This window comes from Vanellus vanellus (genome assembly GCF_965231255.1).
Source record: "Vanellus vanellus genome assembly, chromosome: 1".
NCBI lineage: Eukaryota > Metazoa > Chordata > Aves > Charadriiformes > Charadriidae > Vanellus > Vanellus vanellus.
Window position 1 is genome coordinate 220,684,537 of NC_138905.1, and position 14,315 is coordinate 220,698,851.

The 14,315-nt window shown below is 44.1% G+C and overlaps 1 protein-coding gene across 1 annotated transcript in view; it reads right to left on the bottom strand.

Annotated features, from left to right (window-relative positions):
• FCHSD2 (FCH and double SH3 domains 2) overlaps positions 1–14,315 on the bottom strand; it is a gene marked incomplete at both ends in the record, with an annotated part of 178,717 nt that overhangs the window by 17,068 nt on the left and 147,334 nt on the right. The window contains one exon of the mRNA XM_082497631.1: positions 13,713–13,817. Coding sequence (XP_082353757.1) covers positions 13,713–13,817 — 105 coding nt within the window. The remainder of the gene's footprint in view (positions 1–13,712; positions 13,818–14,315) is intronic.

The following is a 14,315-nucleotide window of genomic DNA, read 5'->3' on the forward strand; positions in this document are numbered from 1 at the left end:
ACCATTGGCCTCAGCCCATCGATCCAGCCTGTCCAGATCCCTCCGTAAAGCCACTGTACCTTCAAGCAGATCCACACTCCCACCCAACTTGGTGTCATCTGTGAACTTACTGAGGGTGCACTCGATCCCCTCCTCCAGGTCGTTGATAAAGATATGAAAGAGAAGCGGCCCCAGTGCTCAGCCCTGGGGAACACCACTCGTGACCGGCTGCCAACTGGATTCAACTCCATTTACCACCACTCTCTGGGCACAGCCACCAACCAGTTTTTTACCCAGCAAAGAGTATGCTCATTCTCGCCATGAGCAGCCAGTTTCTCCAAAAGTCATTTGCTTTAGCTTTTTTAAAATTCCTCATTTTATCACAGTACTGAGCTGAAGTGCCTCCACTTTATATATATACTTGTGGAGTAAAGTAGCTATTCCCTAATTTTCCTTTATATTCTGACATTATATTCCTAGGACTTTCCGTATGCCTTCAAGAAAAGTTACCTAGGAAATGCTCAGCCTAGTTGTTTTGCTGTTTTCCCTCGTTATGCAATTTCTAATTAGTTTTGAGTTACGCAAGAGCAACAAACGTTAGTCTCGGCCTGCTACAAACATTTGTAGTTCATATTAGTACTGAGTCCGCTGTAAACCGTGTTGTTTGTACAGACTTGTTAGCTAAAATAAACACGCCGCTCCAAGATCCTTGACTGGACTTGCTAAGGGTCAGACAAGAGGTTTTAATTGAAGGTACCCGGCAAATCCAAGCCAGTTACCCCACTCTATTTACACGTAGTAGTCTTAATAGTCAACAAATGTTTGTTCCAAACCACAAATGGTTTTGAGTTTCATTCCATCGCAGACGAGCCATTAAAGTACTTACAGTATTAGGTCAGGCCTGCACTTGAAAGATGTATGATGTTCTTTACAGGCATACGTATATATTTTTACCAAAATAATTATACTGGTAGACCAGAGCTAACAGCTTCCTACCTCTACACAAAAAAAAAAAAAAAAAAAAAAAAAAGCTAGACAGTAGTATAACTTTATTCTGCTGCTCACACAGGAGCAGCTACATTTAGAAATACATTAAAACATCACTATGTCTAAATTAGCTGAGGTTTGATGCTTTCATTACGCCGGAATAAAATGTTAAGTAAGAGGGAAACAAGGCATCACCCGGAGGAAATACTGGTGTTTCCACCAGCATCAAGTCATGCACGAAGCTTTACTCTACGTGTTGCTTTTATTCCTGTACCCGGGCACAAGGTGGGCTCTTTGGACGGTGAGGTTTGACTCCATCGCAGAGGGCTCCACCTCGCACAAAGGACGCGACTTCAGCCTGCCCGGTCTTCTCTCGCCGTTTCTGACGTGGGGAGGTAGCCAGGAAGGGATGCGTCGAAAAAGGAAGAGACGCGGTGTGCTTTGCGACAAATCGCGGATTGGCATCACGCTGCGAAACCACACAAGACTGCGAAATCCTTAAGAAACGATGCGCTAGCTCTCAAAGCCTTGTTCCCTCAAAAAAATCTTATATTTCAAATTAAAAACTAAACAAGGCTTTAATCATTGATTTTTCCCCCCTCAACAAAAGGGACTCTAGCGAACACACATGCCGTACATCCCGACTGAGTGACCTCCACCAACGGAAGCTCACAGACTTGAAAATATTTTCAGCGGAGTAACCACTTCTATTCCCGGCAATACTGAGTACCTCCAGGAAGGCAGCTGAGTTTCGAAAGCACAGGAATGCTGGAATCCAGCACTCGCTCCGAGATCTGGGTGCTGCCCAAATTTCATTGTTATTAAGTCTCACTGTAGGACAAATATTTTCCTATTTAATAGCGAAATTGCTATTTACAGTTACTATTTACCCATTACTAGTTAATAGCTAAAGACTGGGATATCTCTACCCTGATTTAAAAACCGTCAGCCACCCACAAAGTTTACAAACAGTGTTCTGGGTGGTTCCTGCTTCTCTGAGCTGTTCTTTTGCCTTAGCTGATGGTAGGTTAGAAGAAGATGAAAGGAAAAAACTCCAAAGTTTTAAAAAATATAAATATTGTTATCTATTTCTCACATACCTATCATTGCTCTACATGGAAGAAGGCATAGTTTTGTTTATTTACCGTTCCAGTCTTAATTAAGAGAAGGCTTTAGACCTACAGCTTGCACAAGATGAAGATAAACAATTGCTTTGGAAGTCGTGGAAATTAAACCCAGCAAGAATACATTACATATAGCTGTTCTCGGTTCCCAGAGAGAAAAGAAACCAAACGTTCATTGACATGCCACAAACACCTCGGTTACAAGGCTTTTAAAACCATTTCTACAAGCGTCAGGGTAAAAAGCAAACACAGAAATCCAGCAAAGCTGATCTAATGCGGCCCTTTAAATTTTTTTGGTTTATGACTGTTAGACCAGTTTTGAATGGAGTCTCTTGAAAGCAGAGTTGCTTTATTTTCCACCATTTTTCAGGGCACAGAAGACGACCGCGACTCCTGCCCACGGGAGAGTGCTCTGCCTTCCCTCTGCTTCCCAACTTGTACTAAAGCTGCCTGAACATCTCTCCCCCCCCCCGCCAAGCCCATATTTTTTTCTTAAAGAATTCAAAATTAGTTATTTTAGACAAAGGTTATACTTACGAGCATGTTCAGACGTTAAAGTCAGATTAAATCAGGATTACAAGTAGACCTAAATGATCTTTTGTGAGAAATATTTTATTCCACTGCAATACTTTTCTAGTGGCAGGAATAAAATCCTTAAGCGGGTCGGACAGTCTCATTTGGCAAATTGTTTTAGCTAAGAAGAAAGCGACATGGAAAGATTTTGGCTAAACATTCCAGAAAGATAATATCTTTCTTTTTTTCCTCATTTAGAAATATTTTTTGTTTAAATTCTAGGCCTTTTTATTGAAAAAAAAGGCATAAGAATGAAATAATTCTCTTAATGAAAAATAAGGTATCATTTAAACTTTGGGCCACCAGCACTATTTGCAGAGTGATAGGTGGAATTAACTATGAGTACAGTAAAAACAGGGATTGGAACGCCACAAATTTTTCAAAACCCAACGTACGCCTTCTCCTGCAAATCGGTTTGAAATTGCAGTCGGGTGCTATTAAAGTAGTGATGTACGAGCAAATAATCCACCGAGTTCAACTTTCACCGCCTTGTTGACGCTTGGGGTGGAAAGACAGCTATGCCAAAACCACCCCGATTAAAAAAAAAAAAAAAAAAAAATCCTATGCAGAAGGACTCACCTAAAAATTTCATCCCTGAGGGACCAAGGTGAGCTCAGCCTCGGAAGGGGCGTCTCAGTAATTCCGACTGTGCAGGGCTCACCCGCAGTGCTGTAAATCAAGACTGCAGGATGCCGGAGATTTATAAAAACCAGGTAAGGAAGATCACAGAATCCCAGACTGGTCAGGGTTGGAAGGGACCTCTAGAGCTCTCCCAGTCCCACCCCCCGCCAGAGCAGGGGCACCTACAGCAGTGGCACAGGACAGCGTCCAGGTGGGTTTGGAATGGCTCCGGAGTGGGAGACTCCCCCACCTCTCTGGGCAGCTGTGCCAGTGTTCTGCCACCCTCAAAGCAAAGAAGTTCCTCCTCAAGTTTACATGGTACTTCCTATGTTCAAGTTTGTGCCCGTTCCCTCTTGTCCTGTCACTGGGCAGCACTGGAAAAACACCGTTCCCATCCCCCCGGCACCCTCCCTTGAAGGATTTATCAGCGTTGATAAAATCCCTCCTCAGTCTTCTCTTCTCCAGACTGAAAAGCCCCAAGTCCCTCAGCCTTTCCTCATAAGAGAGATGCTCCGGTTCCCTCATCATCTTTGCAGCCCTTTGCTGGACCCTCTCCAGCAGTTCCCTGTCCTTGAACCAGTTCAAGGAGCCCAGAACCGGACACAATACTCCAGATGTGGCCTCCCCAGGGCAGAGCAGAGCAGAGGGGGAGGATGACCTCCCTCCACCTGCTGGCCACACTCTTCTTGATGCCCCCCAGGATGCCATTGGCCTTCTTGGCCACCAGGGCACATTGCTGCCTCATGGCCATCCTGTTGTCCACCAGGACTCCCCGGTCCCTTTCCACAGAGCTGCTCTCCAGCAGGTCAGCCCCCAACCTGTACTGGTGCGTGGGGTTATTCCTCCCCAGGTGCAGTACCCTACACTTGCCCTCGTTGAATTTCATAAGGTTTCTCTCTGCCCAACTCTCCAGCCTGTCCAGGTGACGCTGAATGGTGGCACAGCCTTCCGGCGTGTCAGCCACCCCTCCCGGTTTTGTGTCATTAGCAAACTTGCTGATGGTACACTCTATCCCTTTATACATGGCATTGATGAATATATTGAACAGGAGTGGACCCAGTACTGGCTCCTGAGGGACACCACTCGTTACTGACCTCCAACCAGACTCTGTGCCACTACCCACAACCCTCTGAGCTCTATCTGTCAGCCACTGTTCAATCCACCCCACTGTCCATTCATCTCACCCACACTCCCTAAGCTTGCCTGTGAGGATGATGTGGGAGACGGTGTCGAAAGCCTTGCCAAAGTCAAGGTAGACAACATCCACTGCCCTCCCCTCATCCACCCATCCAGTCACAAGGAAGATATCCCTTCTGCTCTAGCCTGCGTTTCGTCTTCCCTGCAGCCAAAAAACAATCGCTTGCTACCTGGCTCCAGGCAAAGCTCAGCCACTGCTTGCAAGAGAGGGACCGCAGGAAGTCCTGCAGCAACCGGGAACCATCAGCCCTGGTGAATCCACCTGATCAGGACCCCAAAAAAAGCCCCAAACCCAACGCTTTTTCTGCACCGGGTAGGGAACTAGCTAATAAATGACATTTTTCAACACAACACTGAGTGTGGGTTTTGTTCAAGTGGGAGGATGGGTGGGGAGTTTCTACCGATCTTACAGCAGAATTAGTTAATTTATATGCTAAATATTCTGCATGGAGTTAAATCAAACGAGACCGTTCGGGTGAACCAAACAGGATATGAAACACTGACACAGATAACGTGTCTCAAGAGTGAATGCCAAGGTTAAGAAAACAGAAGTGAAGGTATTAATGATGAAGAGCCCACCTGCGTTGCTCCAGCCCCACTGGCAGGCGGATTTTTCCCCAAGCTCAAGCACGTAAAAACATCAGAGATTCCTAAACAGAGAAAGCAGCCGGTGGGGAAGGAGATGGAGAGCAGATGAGAGCAGCAGCGAAGCATTTTGTAGGGTTTAAGAAGTTGTTCCCAGGCTACAGGTAATGGGACTGAATGGAAATTACCCAAATTCTCTAAGTAGAAAATGGAACGCATATGAAATGCATGTATGCAAACCTTTATTAAAACACTCCTCTGCAGTCCTGGTACAGAATACTGGTTCTTAATATACTGAAAGATGTTGCCATTTCATAGTCAAAAACCCAATGAAGTTCAACAAGAGCAAGTGTAGGGTACTGCACCTGGGGAGGAATAACCCCACACACCAGTACAGGTTGGGGGCTGACCTGCTGGAGAGCAGCTCTGTGGAAAGGGACTGGGGAGTCCTGGTGGACAACAGGATGGCCATGAGGCAGCAGTGTGCCCTGGTGGCCAAGAAGGCCAATGGTACCCTGGGGGGCATCAAGAAGAGCGTGGCCAGCAGGTGGAGGGAGGTCATCCTACCCCTCTGCTCTGCCCCGGTGAGGCCACATCTGGAGCACTGTGTCCAGTTCTGGGCTCCCCGGGTCAACAAGGACAGGGAACTGCTGGAGAGGGTCCAGCAAAGGGCTACGAAGATGATGAGGGGATTAGAACATCTTTCATATGAGGAAAGGCTGAGGGACTTGGGGCTTTTTAGTCTGGAGAAGAGAAGACTGAGGGTGGACCATATCAGTGCTTATAAATCCTTCAAGGGAGGGTGGCGGGGGGATGGGAACAGTCTTTTTCCAGTGGTGCCCCGTGACAGGACAAGAGGGAACGGGCACAAACTTGACCATAGGAAGTTCCATGTAAACCTGAGGAGGAATTTCTCTCCTGTGAGGGCGGCAGAGCACTGGCACAGGCTGCCCAGAGAGGTGGGGGAGTCTCCCACTCCGGAGCCATTCCAAACCCACCTGGATGCCGTCCTGTGCCACTGCTGGAGGTGCCCCTGCTCTGGCAGGGGGTGGGACTGGGGGAGCTCCAGAGGTCCCTTCCAACCCTCACCAGTCTGGGATTCTGTGATTCCGTGTGATTCTGTGAAACAGACTATGGAAGGACTATCTTCATAGTCTAAAGATTCAGTAAGATTTAAGCAGAGGCTGAACGAGAGACACCCCCAAAGCCCCTAACCTGAATGACTCTACAAAATGATACCACGTTCAATCCACGGGTTTAAGGAACTGAGTTGGATTTTCAGTGTGATCCACCTTCCAAAAGAACTAAATAATAATAATAAAAAAAACAAAAAGAAAATTTACAAAACATGCAACATTAATATTCCCCTAGCCCAGACTAATCCCTGATGCCTTTACCAAAAAGATCTGAGAGACAGACTACCGCCTGAAGTCCTACAGCAATTATTCTTCATCTCAGCAACACTTAAAGTCACAACTATTATTATTTGTAGGATGTTTTCAGAATGACTTACCCATTTGTTTCCATATATAAGGATATCTAGCCTTTACACTGTTTAGGGATCTCTAAAAGATATCGAGAGCTTCAGTTGACTATACCCATCCAGGAATCCTTAACGCCGTATTTCATCATTAGCTTCAAAACACCTCTGTGTTTGTCCCTGCGCCTTCACCCCACAAAATACCTTCCTCTGTTAAACGTCCACTAATGAAAAAATATCCTTTACTATTTTCGTGAATACATATACCCCAGTCTTCTAAAGACTCCCTTTCTCATGGCTTGTACCAAACCAGGCAGGTTTGTCAAAGAAAGACCCTGTAAAATATTTAAGCAGGATCTGTGCGTACTGCACGCTCTCCAAATTTCTCACTTACAGCAAGTCCCTGAAAAATAATTATCAGAAAGTATAAATTCAGGAGAAAAAAAATCTCAAATACGGTAGTGTAATTTTTGCAACGCTGCTGTCAGAATGAGTAAATGTTCGGCTACAGCTGATAAAGTGTTGAGGCTTGTACATCTTCATAATGCCATGATACGGCTTCAGGGCTCTGATGAGTTGAGTTAGAACTGGGGTCATACAGCCTGGGGAAGAGAAGGCTCCGGGGAGACCTTAGAGCCCCTTCCAGTCCCTAAAGGGGCTCCAGAAAAGATGGGGAGGGACTTTTTACAAGGGCATTTAGTCATAGGATGAGGGGGAACGGCTTCAAACTGGAAGAAGGGAGATTTAGATTAGATATTAGGAAGAAATTTTTCCACTGTTGAGGGTGGTGAGCCCCTGGCGCAAGTTGCCCCGAGAAGCTGTGGCTGCCCCATCCCTGGAGGTGTTCAAGGCCAGGTTGGATGGGGCTTGGAGCAACCTGGGCTGGTGGGAGGTGTCCCTGCCCAGGGCAGGGGGGTTGGAACTCAACGATCTTCAAGGTCCCTTCCAACCCAAACCGTTCTATGATTCTATGATGTTCTTCTCACCAATGACATTGTCATCTCTGCAGATGTCCTCACTGAACTGCTTTTCACCAAAAGAGTTCAAAATTCCTGATCTGTGGATGCTGGTGGCATTTTTCCAGGCTAGTTCTCAATCTGCCTGGCCAGAAAGACAACCAGCTCCTACAAATCTCCCACCGAGAAGGCAATCTGTTTATGTAGTACAGCTCTCCCAAGCATATGTTCCCTGAGCAAAGGCATAGATGGCAGCAAGTGACATTTTACAAATTCAACTTTTTTTTTTTTTTTTTTTTTTTTTTTGGCGGGGGGGATTGGTAGCCTTATTCTATTTCATTTATTTTAGTGAAGCACAAGGAATTAAGCTTTTCTCACTTTTCTTATGAGCAGAGCACGCCACCACTCTTGCAGCTGGAAGGTTCAACTGCAAGAACACACAAATAACAGGCCGAATCATAGCTACGTCTACTTGAGATGCAGTAGGACCACGTGCAGCATACGATTAATACATTAGATCCTAAGATAGAACAGGAGCTCAGCCAGCAAATACAACTGTTATCACAGCACAGTCATAAATATTCATAGCCAAATATAAGGGGAAGGAGAAAACAGCCCTCCATTTACAATTAAAGATGGACCTACGCTTCTGAACTAATCAAACGAAGTAAACAGCACCATAATGAGTCTTAATCAAATCTTATCTGGTACAAATACTCCCTGGAGAGTTGTAGATATCCTAACGATGAGACAAAATGCATCCCCTTATAATTAAGTGGAAATAGGATTAATCGTCATGGAGGCCCCAAGACCTTCTTTGAGCATAGACCTGAGCACAAATGGGAAATCTCCCATCATCATTGAGAAAAAATGATGTCAGCCCTGGGACCGACTATACCGCTTGGAGAGAGTCACACCGGGCTATCAAAGTATCGGAGTCTTCAGTTTAATAGAGACAAAATAAGATGAGAGGAAGAAGAATTCAAGTAAGCCAGCCCCGGGGTCCAGGATGCCACTGAAAGAAGGATTATAAAAACCAAGGAAAGAGCTGCAACTTTTCTTTTCCTTTATTTCTGCAACACGGATCGGTGGAGACAGTAAATTTTTGTCTCCGGTAGTTTAAAGATAAAGGGATAGAGGCAGCGGAGAAATGCAAAGCTATTTTAAGGCAAATCAGATCTGTCCAACCGCCTGAACTAACAGCTGTAAAACGCCCAGCAGCCTTCCTTACTGCTGTCACAAAAATGAAAGCTTAAAATACAGAAGTTCTCGTTCAGTTACCAGAGTTGGTTGGTTAAGTGCAAAGGAGCTACAAGAAGAGCTTATTTTTTCAAATTACTGAATTTTAAAGGAGTTGACCTCCTTTACAAATGACGCTTGAATTGTGCCACCTTCAATTTAGACAAGCACCGTCTGCTCGCAGCGTTTACCTTTATCGAAATCCAGCCCTGACGCAGCGGTGGTTAAATGCTGTTTTGACAAGGATGGAGTTCCTCTTGATCTAAACTCCACGGTGTAGCATTAACCACCGTCAATTTTAGAGCTCTGCCAGCGCCAGAGGTATTATCAGACATAGTCTAACATTTCCTTTAAGAACAAGCGAGCAAAACAAACAAAAAAACCTGTAACAAGACAGAAGGTTTCCATTTTTAAGAAGAAAATATGGGTTCTGATTATCAACTACAGTCATTGTCTGTCATCTGCTGTGTATCAATTGTATAGGAGCACTCTGGTGTAAGCCGTCTTTTCCCCAATCTTTAATCATGGAGTCCGCTCCCTGAAACATCACAAGGAAAAATACCTCCTATCCCTGGGGTGGGGGGAAAGATCCAAAATAACCTACTGAGCTGTGAATGTGTCAATCTAAGATTTCGTGTTCATCTTGCAGAAGACAAAAACATAGATTTCTTCAGTAGGTCTTGGTTGTACGCGCACTTTTACTATATTTCTTTGCTGTACCTTCAAATTGCGCCTGTTTCCGCGCTCATTGTGCTTGTCAGAAAATACATACATTACACGTACAGTAAAGTTCCTCAGTTCCTCTCAGCTGTTGGATTTCAAAGGATTCAGGGTCTCGGAGGAAGAAGGCAATGAGATGAATACATCTATCCCCAATACACCCTGGAGAAACACCAGTACCAATATATATAGTCTCTAAAAGGTTCTGACTCAGCTCATGTTGTATTAGACGGCATGTAGAGATCGCTTTGCGTTCCGACAGTTAAGCAGGCTGGCACCGGAGCAACGTGTCAAGAATGTAAAAACCCCCAGGGAGAAACACGCAAGTGGCAGCGTCTAGCAATGACCAAAAATAGTTTTGCCAGAAGAAAGGCAAAATTTAATCCTACCGTGCTCGTGAAGTTATCTTCCCTTTCAGAAATGACGAAGAAAGAAGAGGAAGAGGGTAGATTTGCCGAGGAAAAAGCACCAACGAGCAGGTCAAGAAGTCAAAACGGGAAGGAACAGCAGGCACGCTACTCCAGAACGGAAATAAAAAGAAAGTGCATTTCAAGAGAAAAACACAAAAAAAAACCAACCCAAAAGGAAGAAGGGAGAACGTCTCCAGGCTGAGGAATGACAGCACATACTATCTAACACACTGCAGGAGGAGAGACCGTATATGCGCACATACACACATGTCACCTACAAATAACGTTAAGCACAATGTCCATGTCTCCAGAGTGCGGGCAGTACCCACACGGGGTCATTCAGAGACTCCTCCACACGCTGCTCCGTAGGTACTGCAGGTTGATACAACCACTGACTTGAGGAAATTCTCTCAAGGTTACGGAATTCATACCCTGCAGGCCTTGTCATCTTCTAGATGTGCTGTCCTCCAGCTGCTTCGCTCTCTTCGAATAAACGGGAGCCTTCCACGGCTGAGACTTGACCATCATGGCAACAAACAGTACTACATTAACCAATACTTGTTACAGCTGCAAGCAAAGCGCTTTGATACCGTCCCAAGAGAACAGGTTGGTTTTTTAAAAAAATAAATATAATCTCTTATCAATCGCTTCCAGACACGGCACCAGAACATACTACTTTCCAGTTAGGATCACAGCAGGATCCACAAAGTTCTGCAGACAGTAAGACTTAATGGGCCGAGGTGATAATGTACTAACCAGTGTCAAAGGGCAAATGACTTTGGGTCGTTCACACGGGGTGCAACCATGTATGGGCTCGCAACCGTACAATACCACGCCTTCGGTAACAGCCGCAGACGTAAATCCAATAAACAGTTCTTTGCGTGTTTTAGGGACTTTTTTCTGTTTTACTTTATAAATTACATGCATCAAACTGACTTTCACGAAAAAGAAACAGAACCTGTGTAATCTTTCTTTTTCCACTTTCCAAATCCCCGTTTTCTGAGTAACGTGGAGGTGCTGAAAAATCTTTCTCCTGCCTAAGACCGGCTCTTCCAATAACTGACCGTTGACTCCTGCCAACTCTCCAGACCCGCTTCTTCCCCCACTTGTTATCCGGAGAAGGACCTCTTTGAAGACGAAGCTAATTCAGGGGTCTCTCTGCTTTGCTCTTTACTTGCTAGCCGCAGCTCCTTGACCCAAATGCAGCGCAGTGGGACGGGGAAAGGGCAGTTGCACAGTTCCCTACAGCCTAAATATGTGACTGTAACTTTCTGCACAAACACTGTTCCCCTACGCAACCATCAGTAACTCCAACTTAATCAGCTGCACTTAAATACGCAGGAATGCTGCAAAAGTTTGGTTTTCACACACTGAAAAGAATTACCATTGCAATACAAAAGAAAACATTTTTACTCAAAGCTTCCAGAGGTTATTCTTCCACGGATCGTACGTGTGCAAAAATCTCTTGTCTAATTAACGGTCCTGAAATTACTTAATAGTGCCACTTAGAGGAGCAGGGACTAATAAGGGGTGAAGCTAAAAGGAAAGGCCATCCCTAAGGAAAAGTAAAAAAAAATTACTGAATTCACTTACTAGCTTCTTTTTTTTTAAAAAAATCGATACTATAAAGAACTTATGTGGTAATATATAAAACACAAACACAAAGTGGTATACACATCTACCATTCAAAAACTCAGAGGCAACTTCACGTCCTTGAAACATACAGTAGAAAACGTGCATCAAAAGAAAAGGAAGAAAATGAGTGAAAATCACCCAACCACTGACTCTTCCGAGACTCAAGTATTTGGCATTTTCACCATCTTCTGGTGTGAAACAGGACACGCATTAAGTATTAGAAAGCTAAAGGACATTTTAACTACGACACACCAGCTAGCACTGGGAAACCATGGAAATATGTTATTTGTCTATATTAAAGGCTTTCTACCAAATACTGTAAAACACGTCTCGGAGAAAAATATTCCTGCTCTTTGCCTCTCGGGAGTACCTTTTGGTGTTTATAAGGATGCGCATATATGACTCTGGATTTGCTACTCATTAGATCAGAGAACGGCACGCTATTTTTCCCCCCCCCCGTTCATTGCTTTTATCGATCACCTCCCCGGCCAGGCGCTTCTTGCCCAGTGTGCTTCCCAATGGAGCTCTATCCCTCCCTTCGCTTTTGGAAAAGACCGCTGCTTCCTGCCGCACACTCCAGGGTTTATTTCTGATTTCACATCTCTTCAGTTTATATATAAACCTTCCACTTCTTGGCATCTTCCTTCTACCCTCAGTTATACTCTGTGGCTGTGGCCAAGGCAACTTGCAATTTCGTCTGCAGCTCTTTTAGCTAATTCTCTCAGAAAAGCCAACCTTCTGCTGGGCAAAAGTCCTCGTATGCTCTTAAATTTCTTCTTTGCTGCATCCGCCCAGACAATAGCCGGTGTGTTACCCCTGCCTTCGTGCGCTCTGTATCGTTCTTAGAGGACCATGGCCTAATTCCTATTGCAGAGACCCTTCTTAGCCATTACTACTGCAGCACGCGCTTTCAAAGTTCTAACTTTGCAGAATTTAACAAATAAAAAAATACTCGTGTCAGTTTTTCTCTCCTCCACCTCCCCCAAGGAAACACGTTATCTCTTTGCTCAGTTTCCACTGATTTATTGGGTTCTGTTCATCATGCGTTCTTAAGAGTTGCAACAGTTCCAGGCTGATTTCATTTGTACCTTTTATACTATTTTCGTGTGAGAACCGTCTCCTCTGCAACTTCTTATCCTGATTTTGTTTCTTTCTGCTGCTGCTTTTATCTCCCATTCTCATGCTCTCTGTCCTTGCATATTTAATCATTAACTATATATACACTGAAGTACTTTGGAGTATGGTCTATTAGAAATAGTTTACTCAAAATAAAAGGCTATTGCATTTTAAAACATTTGCTGCTAAGAGAGCATATTCGGGATTTGTTTTAAAAAGAGAGTCTAACATTTATCGCACCAGGAGGAGGAATATTTTTACTCGCGATTTTCTAACCTCTTGAACTGTAAATCACATTCCTAATTACATCAGGTACTCTGAATATCTAGCGGTATGAGAAGCACTTAACTGAAACAATTATGTTTGCTCTACAGTTTTAATTAAGCAACCCAGTCAGCCGAAAACCAATAGATCAGTTCCTGTTGCTTGCAATAGGTTTTCTGACTCACTGGCCATGAAAACAGTTAACTTCTACCAAGCCGATAGCGGCAGTCGAGTACGAAGGTAGTTTATCTTTTCCTGAGTCTTTCTTAACCCAGAACAGGTCTCATAAACCTCTGTAACCTTCTCAAAAGTACCTCAAAGTAGAAGGAGATACAGAGATAATTTCAAATGTTTTCCCATCGACGTTACAAATTAATAAGTATATCAAAAAATACCAGAACAGAAGGAGGCACATCAGCATGTGGCAGTTCCTTCTAGAAGCCAAAAATCGTGAAGATACCACTTTCTGGTATTAATTCCTTCAAGCGGAAGGGAACGAGTAAACTTGAGATTTTTTTTTTTTCTCTATTTAAGACAAAGCCCCTAAATATAGAGATTCTTGACCTTTGCGCAATAGCGGAAAATGCAGCAAGTCTAATCACTCTTCATCAGGAGTGGTTTTTAATATTATTCTCCTAATCTCGAGTCTTTCATTAAGTTGATTCAGTGATTTGAGAAGTACGAAATCAAGGAAAAAAAATGACATCCTAAACTTCCCCGATTTTTGATGCTAAAAGCTTTCATTGCCACAAACAAAATTAAGTAGCTGTAACATAAATCCTTCCGAGGTAAGCAGCTGAACATGCCAAAATAATTTCCTTCTTACCTCAGCCTTGCGAATACTTTCTCTGGCTTCATCTATTTTCTGCTCCAGTTCTGCTCGAGTTTGCTCAGACATCACCGGCCCGTGGCATTCAAGCTCTTCAAGTGTCTGTCAAAAATAAGAAAACACGCCACAGCTGTAGTAAGTCCTAGCAAGCCATTTACATGATAAATATTTATAACAATTCAGGGAAATTATTGTTTGATTAGATGTTGGGTTGACCGACAATAGCCCATTCCAGGAAAACAGATGATGACCAAAGCAAAAGCACAGTATTTCACGCGGAAATTTCACTTGGGGGAATGTTTCAACATCTTCATGGAAACACGATATTGTGGTATGAATCAACTCATCTATATGTTGATATTTACATATTTAAAATGGGTATATTGCTCCATATTCATGTCAGCATGGAAGAGAGCATCTTAAATATGCACAGAGAAGTTGCTAATGGTACAGGAACGTTGTGTCCAGAGGAGAATTTGCTGAATCACAGAAAACACGTCGGAGTTCCACAGAATCCCAGACTGGTCAGGGTTGGAAGGGACCTCTGGAGCTCCCCCAGTCCCACCCCCTGCCAGAGCAGGGGCACCTACAGCAGTGGCA